Source organism: Suricata suricatta, chromosome 1, assembly GCF_006229205.1.
Source record: "Suricata suricatta isolate VVHF042 chromosome 1, meerkat_22Aug2017_6uvM2_HiC, whole genome shotgun sequence".
In the NCBI taxonomy this organism is placed as follows: Eukaryota; Metazoa; Chordata; class Mammalia; order Carnivora; family Herpestidae; genus Suricata; species Suricata suricatta.
This window is the reverse complement of record NC_043700.1, coordinates 47,690,586-47,706,362: the sequence shown is the minus strand read 5'-3', so window position 1 is coordinate 47,706,362 and position 15,777 is coordinate 47,690,586. Positions and strand designations below refer to the sequence as shown.

The following is a 15,777-nucleotide window of genomic DNA, read 5'->3' as shown; positions in this document are numbered from 1 at the left end:
AACTTCTTTGCGTAACAACAGATTCATTTATTGTTACAGTCTTCTTTCCAGGTAGTCCTGTTGATTATAGATATGAAGTTTTAATGATGAAAATAATAGCATTTAAGTTTTTAAAAAATAGAAGGTCAAAGGTACAAACTTCTGCTTCTAAAATAAATAATTCATGGGATGTAATGTACATCATAATGACTGTAGTTAACGATACCGTATTGCATGTCTAAAAGTTGCTAAGAGAGCAGATGTTAAAAGTTAGTTCAACTCTGTGTGTTGATGGATGTGATTTTTTTTTTCACAATATAGATAATATTGGATACCTGAAACTAATACAGCATATATAACATAACATGCCCAGTTTTGTTTTCATTATGTTTTTCACCAAACAGTGTATCATGGATATTTTTTGGTGTGCCTATTATTATTGCTGCCTTGTATAGCTTATCATATATGAACATATTATAATGTACTTAACCATTCTCTTACTACCTGAGAAATGGGTTACTCCCAACTTTTTGTTACATTTTTAAAAAGGATTTTTAAATTGGTATAATCACTTTAGGAAAACTGGCAGTATCTGCTAAAGCTGAACATATAACATACTCCCCTCCTCAGCAGTTTTGTTCCTGAACTATATACCAAACAAATTCGTAGGTGTGTCACCAAAAGATTCTCATAAAAATCTTCAGAGCAGTCTTGGTAATAGTGCTGGAATATACCCTAAATAGCCTAGTGGATTTTGTGGTATGTTCTATACAATGGAATACCTTCCATCAGTGAGAATGAATAAATTCCAATTACACAAAGTTATGTAAACAAATCTCACAAACATAATGCGAGTAAAATAAGTCAGATATGAGAGAGTAGACACAGTGTGATTTTCTTTATATAAAAGTTCAAGAACACACAAAACCATTCTGTGGTATCAGAAGCCAGGATAGCGGTTACCCTGGAGGTAGGGATGGAGACATAGTAACTGGAAAGAGACAAAGAGGAACTTCTGAGAATCTGGTCATGGTGCTTGTCAGTGTGCGTTTGGGAACACGGAAGTTTTCAGTTTGTAAAAACTTCATCATCCACAGATGTCTGTGTGGATGGGCTTGTATAGGTTTAATTGTTTCATTTGTTTTATGGTTAACTATTTGATTCGATGTAAATAGCAACATATGTCCTGCTAACATTTTAAATTTGACAACTCCCACTACCCCTGCTTATTGCTACCCCAAAGGACTTTAATGAACCAGAATTTCACACAGAAGATTCTAAGGAAGTCATTTTTCAGTCCACGCACTCTGTTTTAGCAGCCAAAGGTTTTCCACACTCTGTCATTACCACAGTGAATTTCAGGCTAGAAATGCAGTGATATCAGAAGATTGAGCGTGGCAAAATGGTAAAACATGTTTTATGGTGGACTTTACCCCTAAAAGCCAGTTTTCCTCCCCCCGAACAACAATTAGCCTGTTTTTGTTTCCTAAGAGCGTTACTCTACATTTTTACCCACATATTGTAGCAGATAACCTTTGTCTCGTGTGCAGTTAGGAATATGAAAAGACCATAGTTGCATGATGGGGGTTCCTGAAACGCACTTGCCTACTTTGGGGCATAATGGAGTTGACTCGGTATTGTGACCAGTGCCCATGAGAAAATACCGTTCTGCCCTTAGTATTGATTTTTTTTAAAAAGTGCAGAATTCCCACCCTACAGCTCCATTGCCTATACAGTTTGGACCTTAAATAAGTACAGAGGTAATGAATGGTCCAGTGTTATAAGTCGGCTAGAAAGGTAGATCCAACTGGCAAAAGAAAAAAAAAGAGGAATTTGTCTTAGTTGCTTGCCTTGATCAGAAGAACTTCAGGAGCACGAGGTAATGCCCAAAAAGTGATTTAAGTTGTGGGCAAAGACCAACTGCTATTCTTAGAATCCCATTTGTCTCCCTGACAGCAATGGCTACAGCAGGCTTAGTCTTTTAGACAGCGCTCACCCATTTCACTGGGACAAGTAATAATTTGGGGCAGATCGGTTATAAAAAGAATGTCCCTTTTATTTGTATGTAGCTTGGAAGGGAGATAGGAATTCAGCATGTGTGCCTTCTTTACCACAGCATAGCCCATCCAAGCTGGGGATGCCTGCTTAAGATCTCTAGAGTCATGTTGCAGTGTTACTAGTAAAAGCAATCTTTCTGAATTAAAAATTAAATCTTTATCATGAAGAGAGTTTGGCTTCCATTTGGGGTTGTCCCATTCTGGCCACTTCTCACTATTGGGATGACTTCAGTTGGATTTGGGCTCCCCTCTTAGGCATTCTTGGTTAGTTCAGGTTTAAGTCATGTCACAGACCACTTCTTTATCCATCAGACAATATCTCAGGGCAGTATTCCCTTTGACCTAGCTGATATTTAAGGTCTCTGAAGTCTGGGTGTTTGTCATCTGACCTTTTGATGCTAGAGTGGGGAGGTGGAGGCAGGGCCAGGGCTGCAGGAAGAGCTGCTGAGCCGTCACCAGATGCCATCTGTGGCTGTAACTGTATATGATGTCGCCTTGCTTGGAGTATGACGTTGAGAGAGAATTGCCAGAGATTGCGCTGGAAGGGAGATCTTTTTGGTTCAAAACATAGACTTTTGAGACAGGTCTGAGGCTGTGCATGGCCCACTTCTTACTATAGCTCTCTGTGTCATGAGGATATCACGTCTCCCAAATCTCTGAAAGCCAATTTGGCCTTTGTTTATTAAGTTGCCCCAGTAACTTACAGCTATAATGTCTCAAGAGGTGGTCCTGTGCAGGTAAACTGTTTTTCTTGTGTGAAGTATTTATTGTTGAGAGAACTTAGTAAGCCACATGTTTGGGGAAAATTACTTGTACATCAAATAATAACTGACTCTGGGAACTTCTAGGGCCGAGACTCCCAAGTGTCACGTAGCTCTAATGAAAGAGTTAGACTGCATCGGGCCTTTAATAGCCTGAATAATACGTTAGTGTGTACCTGAAGGTTGCATCTGTTCAGAAAGTCACATTGTACATTAAAAAAAAATCTTCTACAAATTTTAACCAGATTCATTTGTATTCTTCCTTCTGCTCATGCTCCCATGCTGTGTGGCCCTTCCCTCTACCTGATGGGTTAACATCCCTGTGTGTGCTTCTCTGTACATACTGTAGCTCATTCAGACCAACAAGCTGAAGCACTACCCGAGCCTCCACGGAGACTTCAGCAGTGATTTCCGACAGCCATGCGTGGTGTTCACCGGGCACCCCTCCCTCCGATTTGGGGACGTGGTCCATTTCATGGAGCTCTGGGGGAAATCTAGTCTCAACACTGTCATATTCACAGGTAAATAAACAAACAAACAAAACCCGGCCGTTTCCACTGGGACCTTCTGCACTGACCGGGATGAAATGTACCAAAAGGCATAAATCCGATCACTCATCTGACAGAAACCACAAGGGAAAGAATAAAGCAAGATGGACTGTTAGAAAACTGTACTGGACAAAGCTCTCATATCCATTCTTCGGGGATTTTTCCCCGAGGCAGATTTCTACTGCACTGCTTTTGATAGGATTTTGTAAGCCATTTCAAGAACAGCAGTAATTCTAGTAACCACTCTTGTGTTACCCTTTAGGAATTATTTCCTGAGTTGGGTTTGTCTCCTTTGGTTATAGTTGGCTCTGGCTTACAGTTTTTTGCTTTTCTGGAGACAAACCCATCAGAGTAAAACAGATCCTTTACTAAAGCCAAGCAGGGGTTTTACTTAATCACCCTTACTTATTTACTTAATGTTTGGAAATATTAAGGGCAGTGAGGTAAAAAACCTTGATCTGAATCCGGTCCAGTGTACTGTAACCTAAGCCAAGTGACCTCACCTCCCCGAGCCTCACTGTCTTCATCACAAATTGGGATTATTGATGGCTCCTTCCTTGGGCGGCTCTGTGCGTTTACTGAAATGTTATCAGAAGGCATTTCATACAGTGCCTGGCACATAACCACTGTTGAGAAAGTTACCAGCTGCTTTCTTTCTCATTGCTTTTAAGACTTGAATGATGGAATAGAATCTAGTAGTGCCTGAACCTTCAAGATCAGGGACACTGGGGCCCTTCCCTGTGCTCAGCCTGTTTGGGAGGAGCGCCAGAGGCCTCCAGCACCCCACTGGTCATACAGACTTGGCGTATCGATTTATTGTAGCTGAGAAGAACACATTCCATGGGGAAGTGGAAGGCATCTCAGAACATATTGAAAAGAACGTACGGATTTGGGCTTGTGTTGGGTGATTTTGAGGTGGGCTTACAGATGTGGGACATTGCTCTGGATTGGCCACTGTCGGGAAGCAGGAGTGGTTACATGACAGAGTATCTTAACAATTCTTATCTGGAAGGCAAGAAGAACAGAGCCAGGATAGGGAAATGTTTGCCCACTTTGTGGTTTGAACAGTGTTGTGGTTTTGTGTTCAGGCATGATTATGGAGGGGTTCTTGTTTTTGACTTGATCCATTATGGTCACCGAATGGCCATGTTTGGTGTTAGTGTTCTGTGAAATTGTTGATGTCCAACAGGAGAACAACGTGGCCTGGCCATGACTGACAGTCTGGCTCCGGCTGTCACTCCAAGACCTAATAGAAAGTGCCAGGAGAGCTCAGACCAGCAGCTTCAGGGGCTGCTTCTCTCTTTCCCAGGCCCCCTTTTAGACAAAGGCAGAGAAGAAGTCAGGTCACAAGACATTGACCCACAGTACCCAGAACCTCACCATAGCCAGGTTTTACTAAGCAAGAGGTGGTCTGGAGAACATTGTATTAGGACTAAAGGTGGTCTCCTATTCTTTTTGAGGAGTCACTGACTCTGATATGACAGTGGGTACAGTATTTATATAGGCACAGTAAGACGTGTTCGCTGTAGTAGAATTTTTCCTTTAGCCAGCTAAGAAGAAATCAAGGACTGTGTGATTGTCCATCACAACCCTGGGTAATGAATTTAAATCTAAACCGGTTTTGAGGGGCTGAGAATAGCTGTGTCATTTATGATGTCTGGTCATGTCAGAGATGAGTTTTGGACCACTTTTCTGATTATATTACAGCTGTGGGAAACTTGTAGCTCATATAGTACACGTAAAAAGGGAGTCCATTGTCTCCTAGGTAGCCGTCCTTGCCTCATATGAGGGCATTCTTCTTAGGGAAACAGGAGCCACCGGAGGGGGCGTAATTTAAAAATCTGGAAGTTCTGGGGCACCTGGGTTTCTCAGTCAGTTACACATCCAACTTCAGTCATGATCTTGTGATTCGTGAGTTCGAGCCCCACATCAATCTCTGTGCTGACAGCTTGGAGCCTGAACGTGCTTCAGATTCTATGTCTCCCTCTCTCTCTGCTTCCCCCACCCCCCCCACTCTCTCTCTCTCTCTCTCACAATAAAAAACGTTAAAAAATTTTTTTAATAAAATCTGAAATTTCCATCAGTCATCCTGAATGCGCTGGGAGAATTAGTGGGACAGGAGAGTGTAAGCCTGAGGGCTGTAAGAAGTGACGTCCTCATGGGGGCGCAGGCTGTTGGGAGTCTAAGGATTTTTTTTTCACACCAGAAATGGAATCCGTGCCATGCAGACTGCAGTGAGTGGTTCTGGATAGAACCAACAAGCCGTCATGGCCAGCGTTGTTCCTGGTCACAGCGGGCGCCGGGCTTTGCCAGTAGGAGCATGACAGTCATAGCAGAAGCATCGGTTGACATGGGGCCAGGATCTTTTTCTCATGTGCGCCCTATCAAGTCGGTGGTGTGTCATTTGCCTCATACCCACATGTTAACTTCAAGCACTTGATCCGAGTGGCCTGTGCCAGGTTTCCCCACTGTGAAGTCAGTTTTTATATTTACATTTAATCAGTATCTTGGGTGGGGGGACACTAAGACTATGTATCCTGGTTTTCCTCAAATTTTTATCCAATTTTTTTGCATCTGTTGGATGATCTTAGTCTGAATAAATTATTACTATGATGGTTGCCAAATGGTGATTTTTTTTTTTACTTTCATCATTTACTTTACATTTATTTGGCATTCTGTTGCAAAGAAGAGCTTTCCCTTCTCCCTCATTTACTCATGTATCCCCTCATTTATCTCCTCCGTCTCTGTGTGATGAACACTTGAGCCCACACCCACCCTGCCTGTTCCTTCGGCCTCTCCCTGTGCTTGCTTGTAAATAACTCCTCTCCAGGCATCAGGAAGCCAGCTCCCACCAGCCTCTGTGCACTTAGGTACAGACTCCACTTGGCCTTGACCACACCAGCCGCCTCCTCACTTGGCAGCAACTCCGTTGCTTGCATTTTAAATTCTCCTTCTTGTACTCCCATTAGAACCTGATTTCTCCTACCTGGAAGCACTGGCTCCCTACCAGCCCTTGGCCATGAAATGCATTTACTGCCCCATCGATACGCGACTGAACTTCATCCAAGTGTCGAAGCTGCTCAAAGAAGTACAGGTGAGGAAGGGAAGTGCTGGTGTCTGCCCGCGGCCCGGCATGGCCGGGGGTTGTGCATCTGTGTGGGTGGGCGTCTGGCTGCACTTCTTGTCTTCCTCACGTCCCAGGAGTCCGCAGATGCCGGCGCATGTGCCAGTCACCCCCGCCCCCAAGTAGGGGGCTTTACACCCTGGAACCAGTTTCCATTCTAAAGAAATCAAAGGTGGAAGGGAAGGAAAGCATAAACAGCCTATTATTTTTTTATGAGGACCATCTGTGTCCAGTTAAAAGCAAACTGCCCTGTTTCCCCACCAAAACAGTCATTCTAGAGACAGACTCATCAAGCCAAAAGACAGCTTCACTGAAACCCGTCCTGGGCCCTTGTTGCAGATGGGGGTTAGTACCACAAACACTGTTCTGTTGCTTTCTGTTAGGGGTCTGTTTTGGTTTTGTTTTTGAGCCTTTTATTTATTTTTCCTTTTGCATCTTCTGCCATAGGGCAAGGGAAGAAATATTTGGGTAAAGCGGTGGGCAAAGGAAGCCCATCTACACAGAAGGAGAATATAGAGGGTGAGGGTAGAATAAAAACCCCCTCTCGGTGACCTCTCGGCGGCACATGTGTGATAGTGGGTTTGGGGGAAGCTGCTTGCAGTTGGCTAGGGAGAGACTCAAGAGGCTGGTGTCTCATTCCCCACTGCCTCAGGAGCTTAAAGGAGCACCATGGTGCCCTGGCACGTCTTCTGTCGCTTCACCTAGTAATTTGGCAAGGTACAATTAGCCTCCTTCATTTTTCTAGGCCTAGGTCAGAAGTTTGCTTTCCTCCTCATAGAATTTATGACCTCAGGAATGCAGAGGTAATGGATGATGGCCATAACTAGTTTGCTGGCCCTACAAGGAAAGAATATGGGCTTCCTCTAGACATCATTAGAGTGGTGGATAAGTTTTGGCCCAGGTGGCAATTCGATACTCACGAGCACACTGGAGAAGCAGCTAAGAGCCTGTTCTTTTCGTGACTAAGTTCCCCCCCCCCCGTGGTTCCCACAGTAGGAGAGGGAAGCAGGGACGGGTCCTCAGGCTGCGACTGTGCAGTCAGACGGCTTGAAAAGAGTTAGGAACTTCTAACCAGGTCAGGAGGAAGGAAGGGATCAGCCCAGTGGAAGAGCTGCTGTTTTCAGTGTATCCAGTCGGCCTGTTGGAAGGCTTTCTTCCAGGAACTGGAGGTGAGCTCCAGGCCCCTAAGTGAAAGCAGTGGCAGTAAAACTCAGTGGACTGCTGGAATCCATTTTCTGTTGGGTGGTATTTGCCCCAAGTAAATGTTGGTTTACTATTTTCATCTCTCAAAATAACAAAGAAATATTCTGCAAAAAACGTTCTGATTCAGTCTGCCTCGCACAATTGAGAACGTGAGCTGCGCGCTAACACCAGTGCACCTGCAGATTCCAGAGAAGCCCCCACCCCGAAACACCAGACTAGCACAAGTCAGCGCTTCTTGCTAATCGGCCAGCAGCTGTACAGGTCAGCGATGACAGCTGTGGCAAGAGGACTGTGCCCTCAAGGGGCTCAGGCACCAGTTGGGCGGAGACCTGTGGAAGTTACCGTTAAAGTGACTTAAAAACACTGAAAACATAAAACCAGATGCAAACTGAGGTAGTGGATCCCCCACTAGTCCACATGAGTGGCAGTTGAGGGCTTTACCCTGAAATGTTTACTCTTTCCCCGCACTGCACTTCCCCCTCCTGCTGCCCGGGGCTTGGGTTTGAGAGGAGAGCGTCAGGAGGTGGTGAGGTGGAGCGGTCAAGCGGGCACACTGGGCCGGGCCTCCTCGCTTACCTGCCCCTGTCCGGTTGGTCATCAGCCGCTGCACGTGGTCTGCCCCGAGCAGTACACGCAGCCGCCCCCCGCGCAGTCCCACCGCATGGACCTGATGATTGACTGCCAGCCGCCAGCCATGTCCTACCGGAGGGCCGAGGTGCTCGCCCTGCCTTTCAAGCGGCGATACGAGAAGATCGAAATCATGCCAGAGGTGAGCCATTCTCTTTTTCATGGTCAAACCTGGTTTTCCACCTGAGTGTCTGATAGAAGACCGTCTCAGAGATGGTTTCTCGGCTTTGTGTCAAGAACACAGACCCTAAGGCATGGAACTGGGAGGAGAGGCAGGAACTTCTGAACCACCTTATTTTTTAGGTAATGAAGTAACAGCCATTAAGGACCGCTGCTTGTGTTCACATTTAAGCCAGGGCCAGGGCCTCACGGAACAGAGGCACTGATGCCAGCTCCGTCCTTGACCATCTTAGGGTGGTGGATTTTCTCATCCTTTCTGGACCTCATTTGAGTGTAGGTCAAGTTCCATCAAATTCATAGATATATGGAGATAAGAGTAACCAACAAATAAGGGATGTAAATGTGATTATTTGTGTGCGTATCGCACATGTGAGACAGTCGAGGTATACTGTGCATGAGCTACCGGCTGGGGGCCAGGCAGCCCGGGTCACATGGCCCAGCCCCTGAAATGTCAGTGTGAAGGCTCTGCGGCACACTGCTCGAGGCTTGCTCTTGCCTCTTGAGATAGCTTGAACATGTCCTCAAAATTTCTGGTCTCAAAACTTCTTAAAAATTAGAACCCAAGGGGCGCCTGGGTGGCTCAGTCAGTTAATAATCTCATGCCCAGTGTGGAGCCTACTTGAAAAAAATTAGAACCTCAAAGAGCTTTTGTTTATGTGGGTTACATCTATTGATATTGGTATATTAGATGTTAAAACTAAGACATTTAAAAAATATTTATTTTAAAATAATGATTTAGGGGTGCCTGGGTGGCTCAGTTGGTTAAGCATCCAACTCTTGATTCTGGCTCAGGTCATGATCTCACAGTCCTGAGATTGAGCCCCCCGTTGGGCTCCGTGCTGAGAGAAGAGCTTGCTTGATTCTCCTTTTTCCTCTGCCCCTCCCTCTTATGATCTTGTTCTCTCTAAAATAAAATTTTAAAACTATAAAAATAATGATATGAACCCATTGGTTGCTAACATAATTAAGATACCTTCCATGTAAAAATGCTCCTGAAAAAGCAGCTCATGAGAAGAGGGTCCCTGCTGTCTCTTGAATGGCGGCCTGTGGCCCTGCCTCCCGCGCTCCCTGTTGTGGGTGATCCATGTCATGTAACCTCGAGATGGTCCCAGTGAGTACTCGTGCTAGCAAGAGGGAAAGACTTTTTAAAACTCCCGCATTGTTAGGACGGTCACATTGACCATGATGCCTCTGAAAGAGGCTCAGGCCCCACCCTTCACTGAGAGCCGTGCTCTGCACAGCCATCTTTGTAAGGCCATCTGCCTTCTCTAGCTGTTTTATTAGGACTGTTACTACAGGAGTTACTTTCCAATAAAAGTATGCTTACTCTTTCTGGAAAATTCGGAAAATATAATAAAAAAAAGGATAAAGACCATGTGCCTCATGCCCGAGTCACTTCTGCTCAGAGTTTTGTGTATTTGCCTCTGTGTGTGTGTGTGTGTGTGTGTGTGTGTGTGTGCGTGCGTGCGCACGTGCGCACGCGTGTGTGGTTGAATCCTATCCCACATGCTGTCTTGGTCATGTAACAGTGAGTATGTCGTTACAAACAAAGCATCTTAGTGGGGGGTATAATGGTCTATCATAAATGTATCATGACTATTCCTTGATGGGCAGGCTTTTTGCCTTTTCTGTATTATAAGTAATGCTTTCATAAACATTCTTTTGTATAAATCTTTGTCCTTAGGCAGAATGTAGAGTTTCGCCTGGGAGAGGCATGTGCAGGATGAGGGGGTTAAAATCTGGCGCTGTTCTTTAGGTGTTGCTACTACTAAGAGATGCTTACTCCTCCCCAAACGAGAGTGTGTCCTCTGCAACTTCCCCATAAATCCTCCTCCTTTGTCCCTCTAAGTGCAAGATGCCAGATCACATGCGACAGCCCTGGTGGACGTGTTCTGGGAAGACTCCATCTGAGGGCTGTGAGGGGTGCACCCTCCCTCCAGGAGGTGTCTGCTGGAGACCTCCCTTGTGGCCCAGCCGAGTCTGAGATCTTGCTGACGGGGCCGCCCAGGGAGAGTGCCTCACCTGCTGGGTTCCCCCAGTGCTGTCCCCAAACCCCTCGGGCCAGTTCTTTGGCTTTAAAGTTCTGCCAGGCAGGCTGCCCTGGGATGGGCATCACTGCAGTGTAGGAAGGCAAAGGAGGCTTAAGGATGGGCGGTGGCGGGAGACCGGAGCAGACATCTTGTCTCCCGGGGGGTATATTTTACACTTGTGCCACGTGTTTTCTTACTTCATGAAACAATTTTCACATTCCATTTTCCAATCCTTTTAAATACTCTGAGCTGCTGCTTCAGCCCATTTGATGTCGATCTTCATATTTACCTAAATGGCAGCTTGCATATTTATTTTTGTTTTTAAATATAGGAGGCTTGGACAGACCAGGCTCTACGTGTATAAGAGCAATAGCCAACTAAGGCTGAGTGCTAGGGCTTCTCAGAAGGTCACACATCACTGCCCGGGGCAGGGACAGGGAGCTCTAAATCTGCCAAAGAGTAAGGGTACACATCAGACTTGGGTGGTAGGAAAGAGATGGTCCCCTAGGTAAAGGTTGGGTATTGCACCTTTGGCAGAAGTCACATTTCCAGGAATTAGCTCAATTCAAATGCTGCTGTCCCTGTCTGTCCTGCCCGACACTAGTCACCTAGTGGTCATGAGGACAGAGGTGGAGGCTAGCATGAAAAGTCAGCACTCGACAGGTGTTTTGCATAAGGAGAAGCCCTTTGAGGTTTTGGAGAGATACTGTGAAAGTGTTCGAAGCCACCTGAAAGATGGATGTGAGGTTGGGGTGGTTCAGATGATGAGCTGTCAGCACAGTGGTGGCATTTCATCATTTGAGGGGCTAACAAAAGGGAGAAGAGAAGAGTCAGCACGCTGGGGTCCCAGCACGCAGCGGCACAGGCTCGCTCTGAGTGACTGCCGGAGAGTGCGGGGCTGCCCCCAGGAAGAGCGCCCGGAACCCTGTGTGAGAACTTGGGGTGGGACTGGTTCTCTAACTCTTCTCAGCCCAGATCACCCACCACCACTATCCCCTTTTCATCTCCGGCTTCTCGTACCTCCATTCATTATTACAATCGATGTATACATTTGTGTGTGTGATATATTTTTGATTAAAGTTACCTTCTTTCTTAAAATTGTGTGGTCATGTTAGACTGCAGTGATGTAAACAAGTTCAAACGAAAAGAAAATGAATAAGGGTGATCATGAAAGGCTCAGCGTTAGGCGTTAGATGACCTGTCTTTCCCACCAGGCTGGCAGGGGCGCTTGAGCCGCAGCCCCGTGTGGCCTCCTGGTCCTGACTGGACGGCACGGCTGCCCCACCTCATCCCCAAACTTAGACTGAAACCCCTATTTGTTTCCAGCTCGCAGATTCACTGGTGCCCATGGAGATTAAGCCTGGCATTTCCTTGGCAACCGTCTCAGCGGTGCTGCACACGAAAGATAACAAGCACGTCCTTCAGGTATGGGGGAGGGTGGGCTGCGCCTGCGCCCGCGAGGAGGCTGCGAGGACTCGGAACTCCCACCCCCGCCGTGTCCCCGTCTTCCAGCCTGCAGAAGTTAGCACACTACGTAATGGATTCGATCTGAAACAGAGAGCGTGCTGCATATAGATTCTTCACGACTTATTTCTCTGGCCACATGCCTCAGAGAGATAAAAGGGAAGAGCAACTATTATTCATAGCATGGAGGCTGCACGTCAGCCTAAGTGCCGTTCCCAGCTCCGAAAGCACCGGCCCCACTCAGCTCCCGCGGGCAGTGCAGAGAGTCTGGGCAGGCGCCAGCCCCCCCACCCCAAGAGGAGGCCCCACTGAACACCCTGCCCACGGTTGTCCCCCCTGCACCCGTGCCCCATGTTCCCCGCGTGTTGACTCCCTCGTGGTGCAGCTCTTTGGGTGCTCGTCCTCCCTCATCCCCCTTAGAAAAACTTCCAGACTTGGGTGTGCTGCTCTGGCACCCTGAGTGATGTGGCCGGAGCTGCCACTTAAAATACACGAGGCGCCATGCTGGACCCTCGCTGGCCGTGTTTCCCACTTGGCCCTTATTTCACCCTCACAAAGTTCCGTGTCACCGCTTCTTAGGCAGTTTCTCTGACCTTCATTTCAACCCATTATCAGTCTGACCCCACAGCTGGTGGCCCTGGCCGCCCTGCTGCTGCTACACCTGTAGTTGCCAGCACAGTTTATTAAGAATTTACTCAGAAGGGGCGCCTGGGTGGCTCAGTCGTCGAGAATCTGACTCTTGATTTCAGCTCAGGTCATGATCTCTAGGTTCAGTGAGAGGGCACCGTATGTTGGGCTCTGTGTGGGCAACGTGGAGCCTCCTTGGGATTCGCTCTCTGTCTGCCTATCTCTGACCTCTTCCCCACTCACATTCACTCTCTCTCTCTAAGTAACTTTAAAAAAATAAAATCTTAAAAATTTTATTCAGAAAATACTATTGAATCAGTTAAAAATTAAAAATGAATCTTGATAAAATGGAGATCTCTTTGCCAAAAAGGATACTGATGCTGTGCAGATGCTGTCGCATTTATTAGCTTAGGTTATGAAGAACTCCAGATGGAGCCCCTGCTGACAGTGACCCTGAACTCCAGAGCTGGCTGAGCTCACAGGGATGATGCCAGGCTGGGTGCCAGGGCCTCCACGGGGAAAGAGGGTCCGTTGGTAGGATGAACACAGACACACAGGTTCGGGCTGTGGCCTGCGCCGCCCTCATGCCGAGATGGTGTTTTCTCCCCCTCCAGCCCCCGCCCAGGCCCGCCCAGCCCGCAGGTGGAAAGAAGAGAAAGCGGGGGAGCGACGACATTCCAGACTGCAAAGTGCTGAAGCCGCTGCTGAGCGGCTCCATCCCGGTAGAGCAGTTCGTGCAGGCCCTGGAGAAGGTGAGCGCGTTCCGTTCGCACCTGCACAGACGCACGGGAGCGTTTCTCTGTTCACCTGCTTCAAGGAATGCGTGCCGCTGCCTTTTTCCTAGTCTGGGCTTCTGTCCCTGAAGCGTCTGCTTGCTCCAGGGCCGTGGCAGGAAACAGAACCAGGGGAGGGTCACAGAGTTGAGAGAAGACTGTGCCCTCCGTCCCCGTAGGTTCCCCCACCCTTGCTTCTCTGCCTGCCCCTTCCTCCCCATCAGGCACCAGACCACTAGAAGACCGCCTCACCACATCCGTGTCTTGTGGGAACTAACCCAAGGCAGGCCCTTTCTCGAAAACCTGGATGGACGGATGGGCAAGATGGGAGAGGCCAGGAAGTCCGCCCCTTGGAGCTTCACTTCTCAAGCAGACCCCTTGCTGCCAGAGCACCAGCGTGGTTTGTCACAAGAGATGAGAGGCTTGGGCCTGGGGGCAGGGTGGGCAAAGGCGGCAGTGTTACTGGATCCCTGAATCCCTGGAAGTTCTAGAAGCAGGGCCAGCAATTCCCAGGCGGGGTGGGAGGAGAGGGAAGAAATAAGCAGTCACCTGGAGGACACTGGTCCGTCCCTGAATCAGCAGCCGTCCATTAGAATTTTCATTTTCCCTGAAGAAAAGACTGCAGCCACGGTGCGCACCCCTCCCAGCCCGAGAGCGGGGTCCCTGGGAGCGTGGGAGCGTCCCCTGTGACCCCGGCGAACATGTCAGTCACTGCTTCCTCATGACCTTGTCGTGCTCAGGCCCCTGTTGCTAGGACTTGAGCTTGACTTTTTTTTATAACTTTGGAACAACTTGCTCTCCCAGAAAGGCCTTCACTCTGTTCTCCTGGCTCATCCAGGAATTGACCCTTAGGATCTGACCCTCACTCTTCCTTTTCGCCATTTCTGCCTCCTCTCCTGCGAGAGGGAGTATCAGCACCTGCCCCAACTTACACATAGGCTTCTCGAACTAAGGGTAGAGACTTTGCCTAGCCCATTTTCTGTACCTATCCTGGGTCCCTTTCAGGCAAATCAGCCTTATTTCTACTTTCCTGCTTTCTCAACTTTATGTGTGATGTGTAAGAAAATTCTATAACTCACATTAAGGTAGCTAGAGAAGTATTATCTGTGCTGGCCTTGTGTGCTCCCTTGAAAGGGATTTGCTAAATCACAAGGTCATTGGTGTCTTGCTTTAAGGAATGCATTTTTCTGAGGATGGAAGAGTTGTTGTTGTTTTTTGTTTTTTATTTTTAATCAGGGACCATTGGCATATGGAGGCTGGTAATAGATAGCCCCATGTCCCGGACTCCTGAACCCAAGTGCTTAGATGTGTTCCCCAGATAACTTACAGAAGCTTAAGCAGGTTATAGAAATTTTGTTGTGGTTTGCATGATCTTGCATGTTTGGAAGCTATGTTTGAATTCTACTGCTGTAGAAGGTCCTGTGACAAGTGTGAAGAACTATTGAGGAGCATCAAAAAGGCAGTTTCTAGTATGTTCAGTTTAGCCAAGTCTAGGAAGTGTCATTTCTTCTTTAATAATTATTTTTTTAATTTACATCCAAGTTAGTTAGCATATGGTGCAGCATTGATTTCAGGAGTAGATTCCTTAATGCCTCTTACCCATTTAGCCACCCCCTCAGCAACCCTCTGTTCTCTCTATTGAAGCATATCTTATGTTTTGTTGCCCTCCCTGTTTTTATATTATTTTTGCTTCCTTCCCTTATGTTCATCTGTTTTGTATCTTTAATTCCTCATATGAGTGAAGTCATAATATTTGTCTTTTTCTGACTGATTTCGCTTATCACAATACCCTCTAGTCCCATCCACAAAGTTGCAAATGGCAAGATTTCATTTTTTTTATTGCTGAGTACTATTCCATTATGTATGTCTACCAACCTTCTTTATCCATTCATCAGTCGATGAACATTTGGGCTCTTTCCATACTTTGGCTATTGTTGATAACACTGCTATAAACATTGGGGTGCATGTGCCCCTTCAAAACAGCACACCTGTATCCCTTGGATAAATACCTAGTAGTGCAATTGCTGGGTTGTGGGGTGGTTCTATTTTTAAGTTTTTGAGGAACCCCCACACTGTTTTCCTGAATGGCTGCACCAGTTTGCATTCCCACCAGCAGTGCAAATGAGATCCTCTTTCTCTGCATCCTCACCAACATCTGTCGTTGCCTGAGTTGTTAATTTTAGCCATTGGGACAGGTGTGAGGTGGTATCTCAGTGTGGTTTTGATTTGTATTTCCCTGATGATGAGTGATGTTGAGCATTTTTTCATGTGTTGGTTGGCCATCTGGATGTCCTCTTTGGAGAAGTGTCTGTTCATGTCTTCTGCCCATTTCTTCACTGGACTATTTTTTCGGTGTTGAGCTTGATAAGTTTTTTTTCTGCTTTTTTAAATTTATTTTTTATAA

General features: G+C 46.9%; 1 protein-coding gene across 2 annotated transcripts in view; it reads left to right on the top strand.

The window, feature by feature from the left end:
* Positions 1–15,777, top strand: part of INTS9 (integrator complex subunit 9) — a 107,947-nt gene that overhangs the window by 89,853 nt on the left and 2,317 nt on the right. For both annotated transcript variants that reach the window (XM_029938461.1, XM_029938457.1), the window contains 5 exons: positions 3,147–3,318; positions 6,315–6,439; positions 8,274–8,441; positions 11,836–11,934; positions 13,215–13,352. In XM_029938461.1, coding sequence (XP_029794321.1) covers positions 3,147–3,318; positions 6,315–6,439; positions 8,274–8,441; positions 11,836–11,934; positions 13,215–13,352 — 702 coding nt within the window. The remainder of the gene's footprint in view (positions 1–3,146; positions 3,319–6,314; positions 6,440–8,273; positions 8,442–11,835; positions 11,935–13,214; positions 13,353–15,777) is intronic.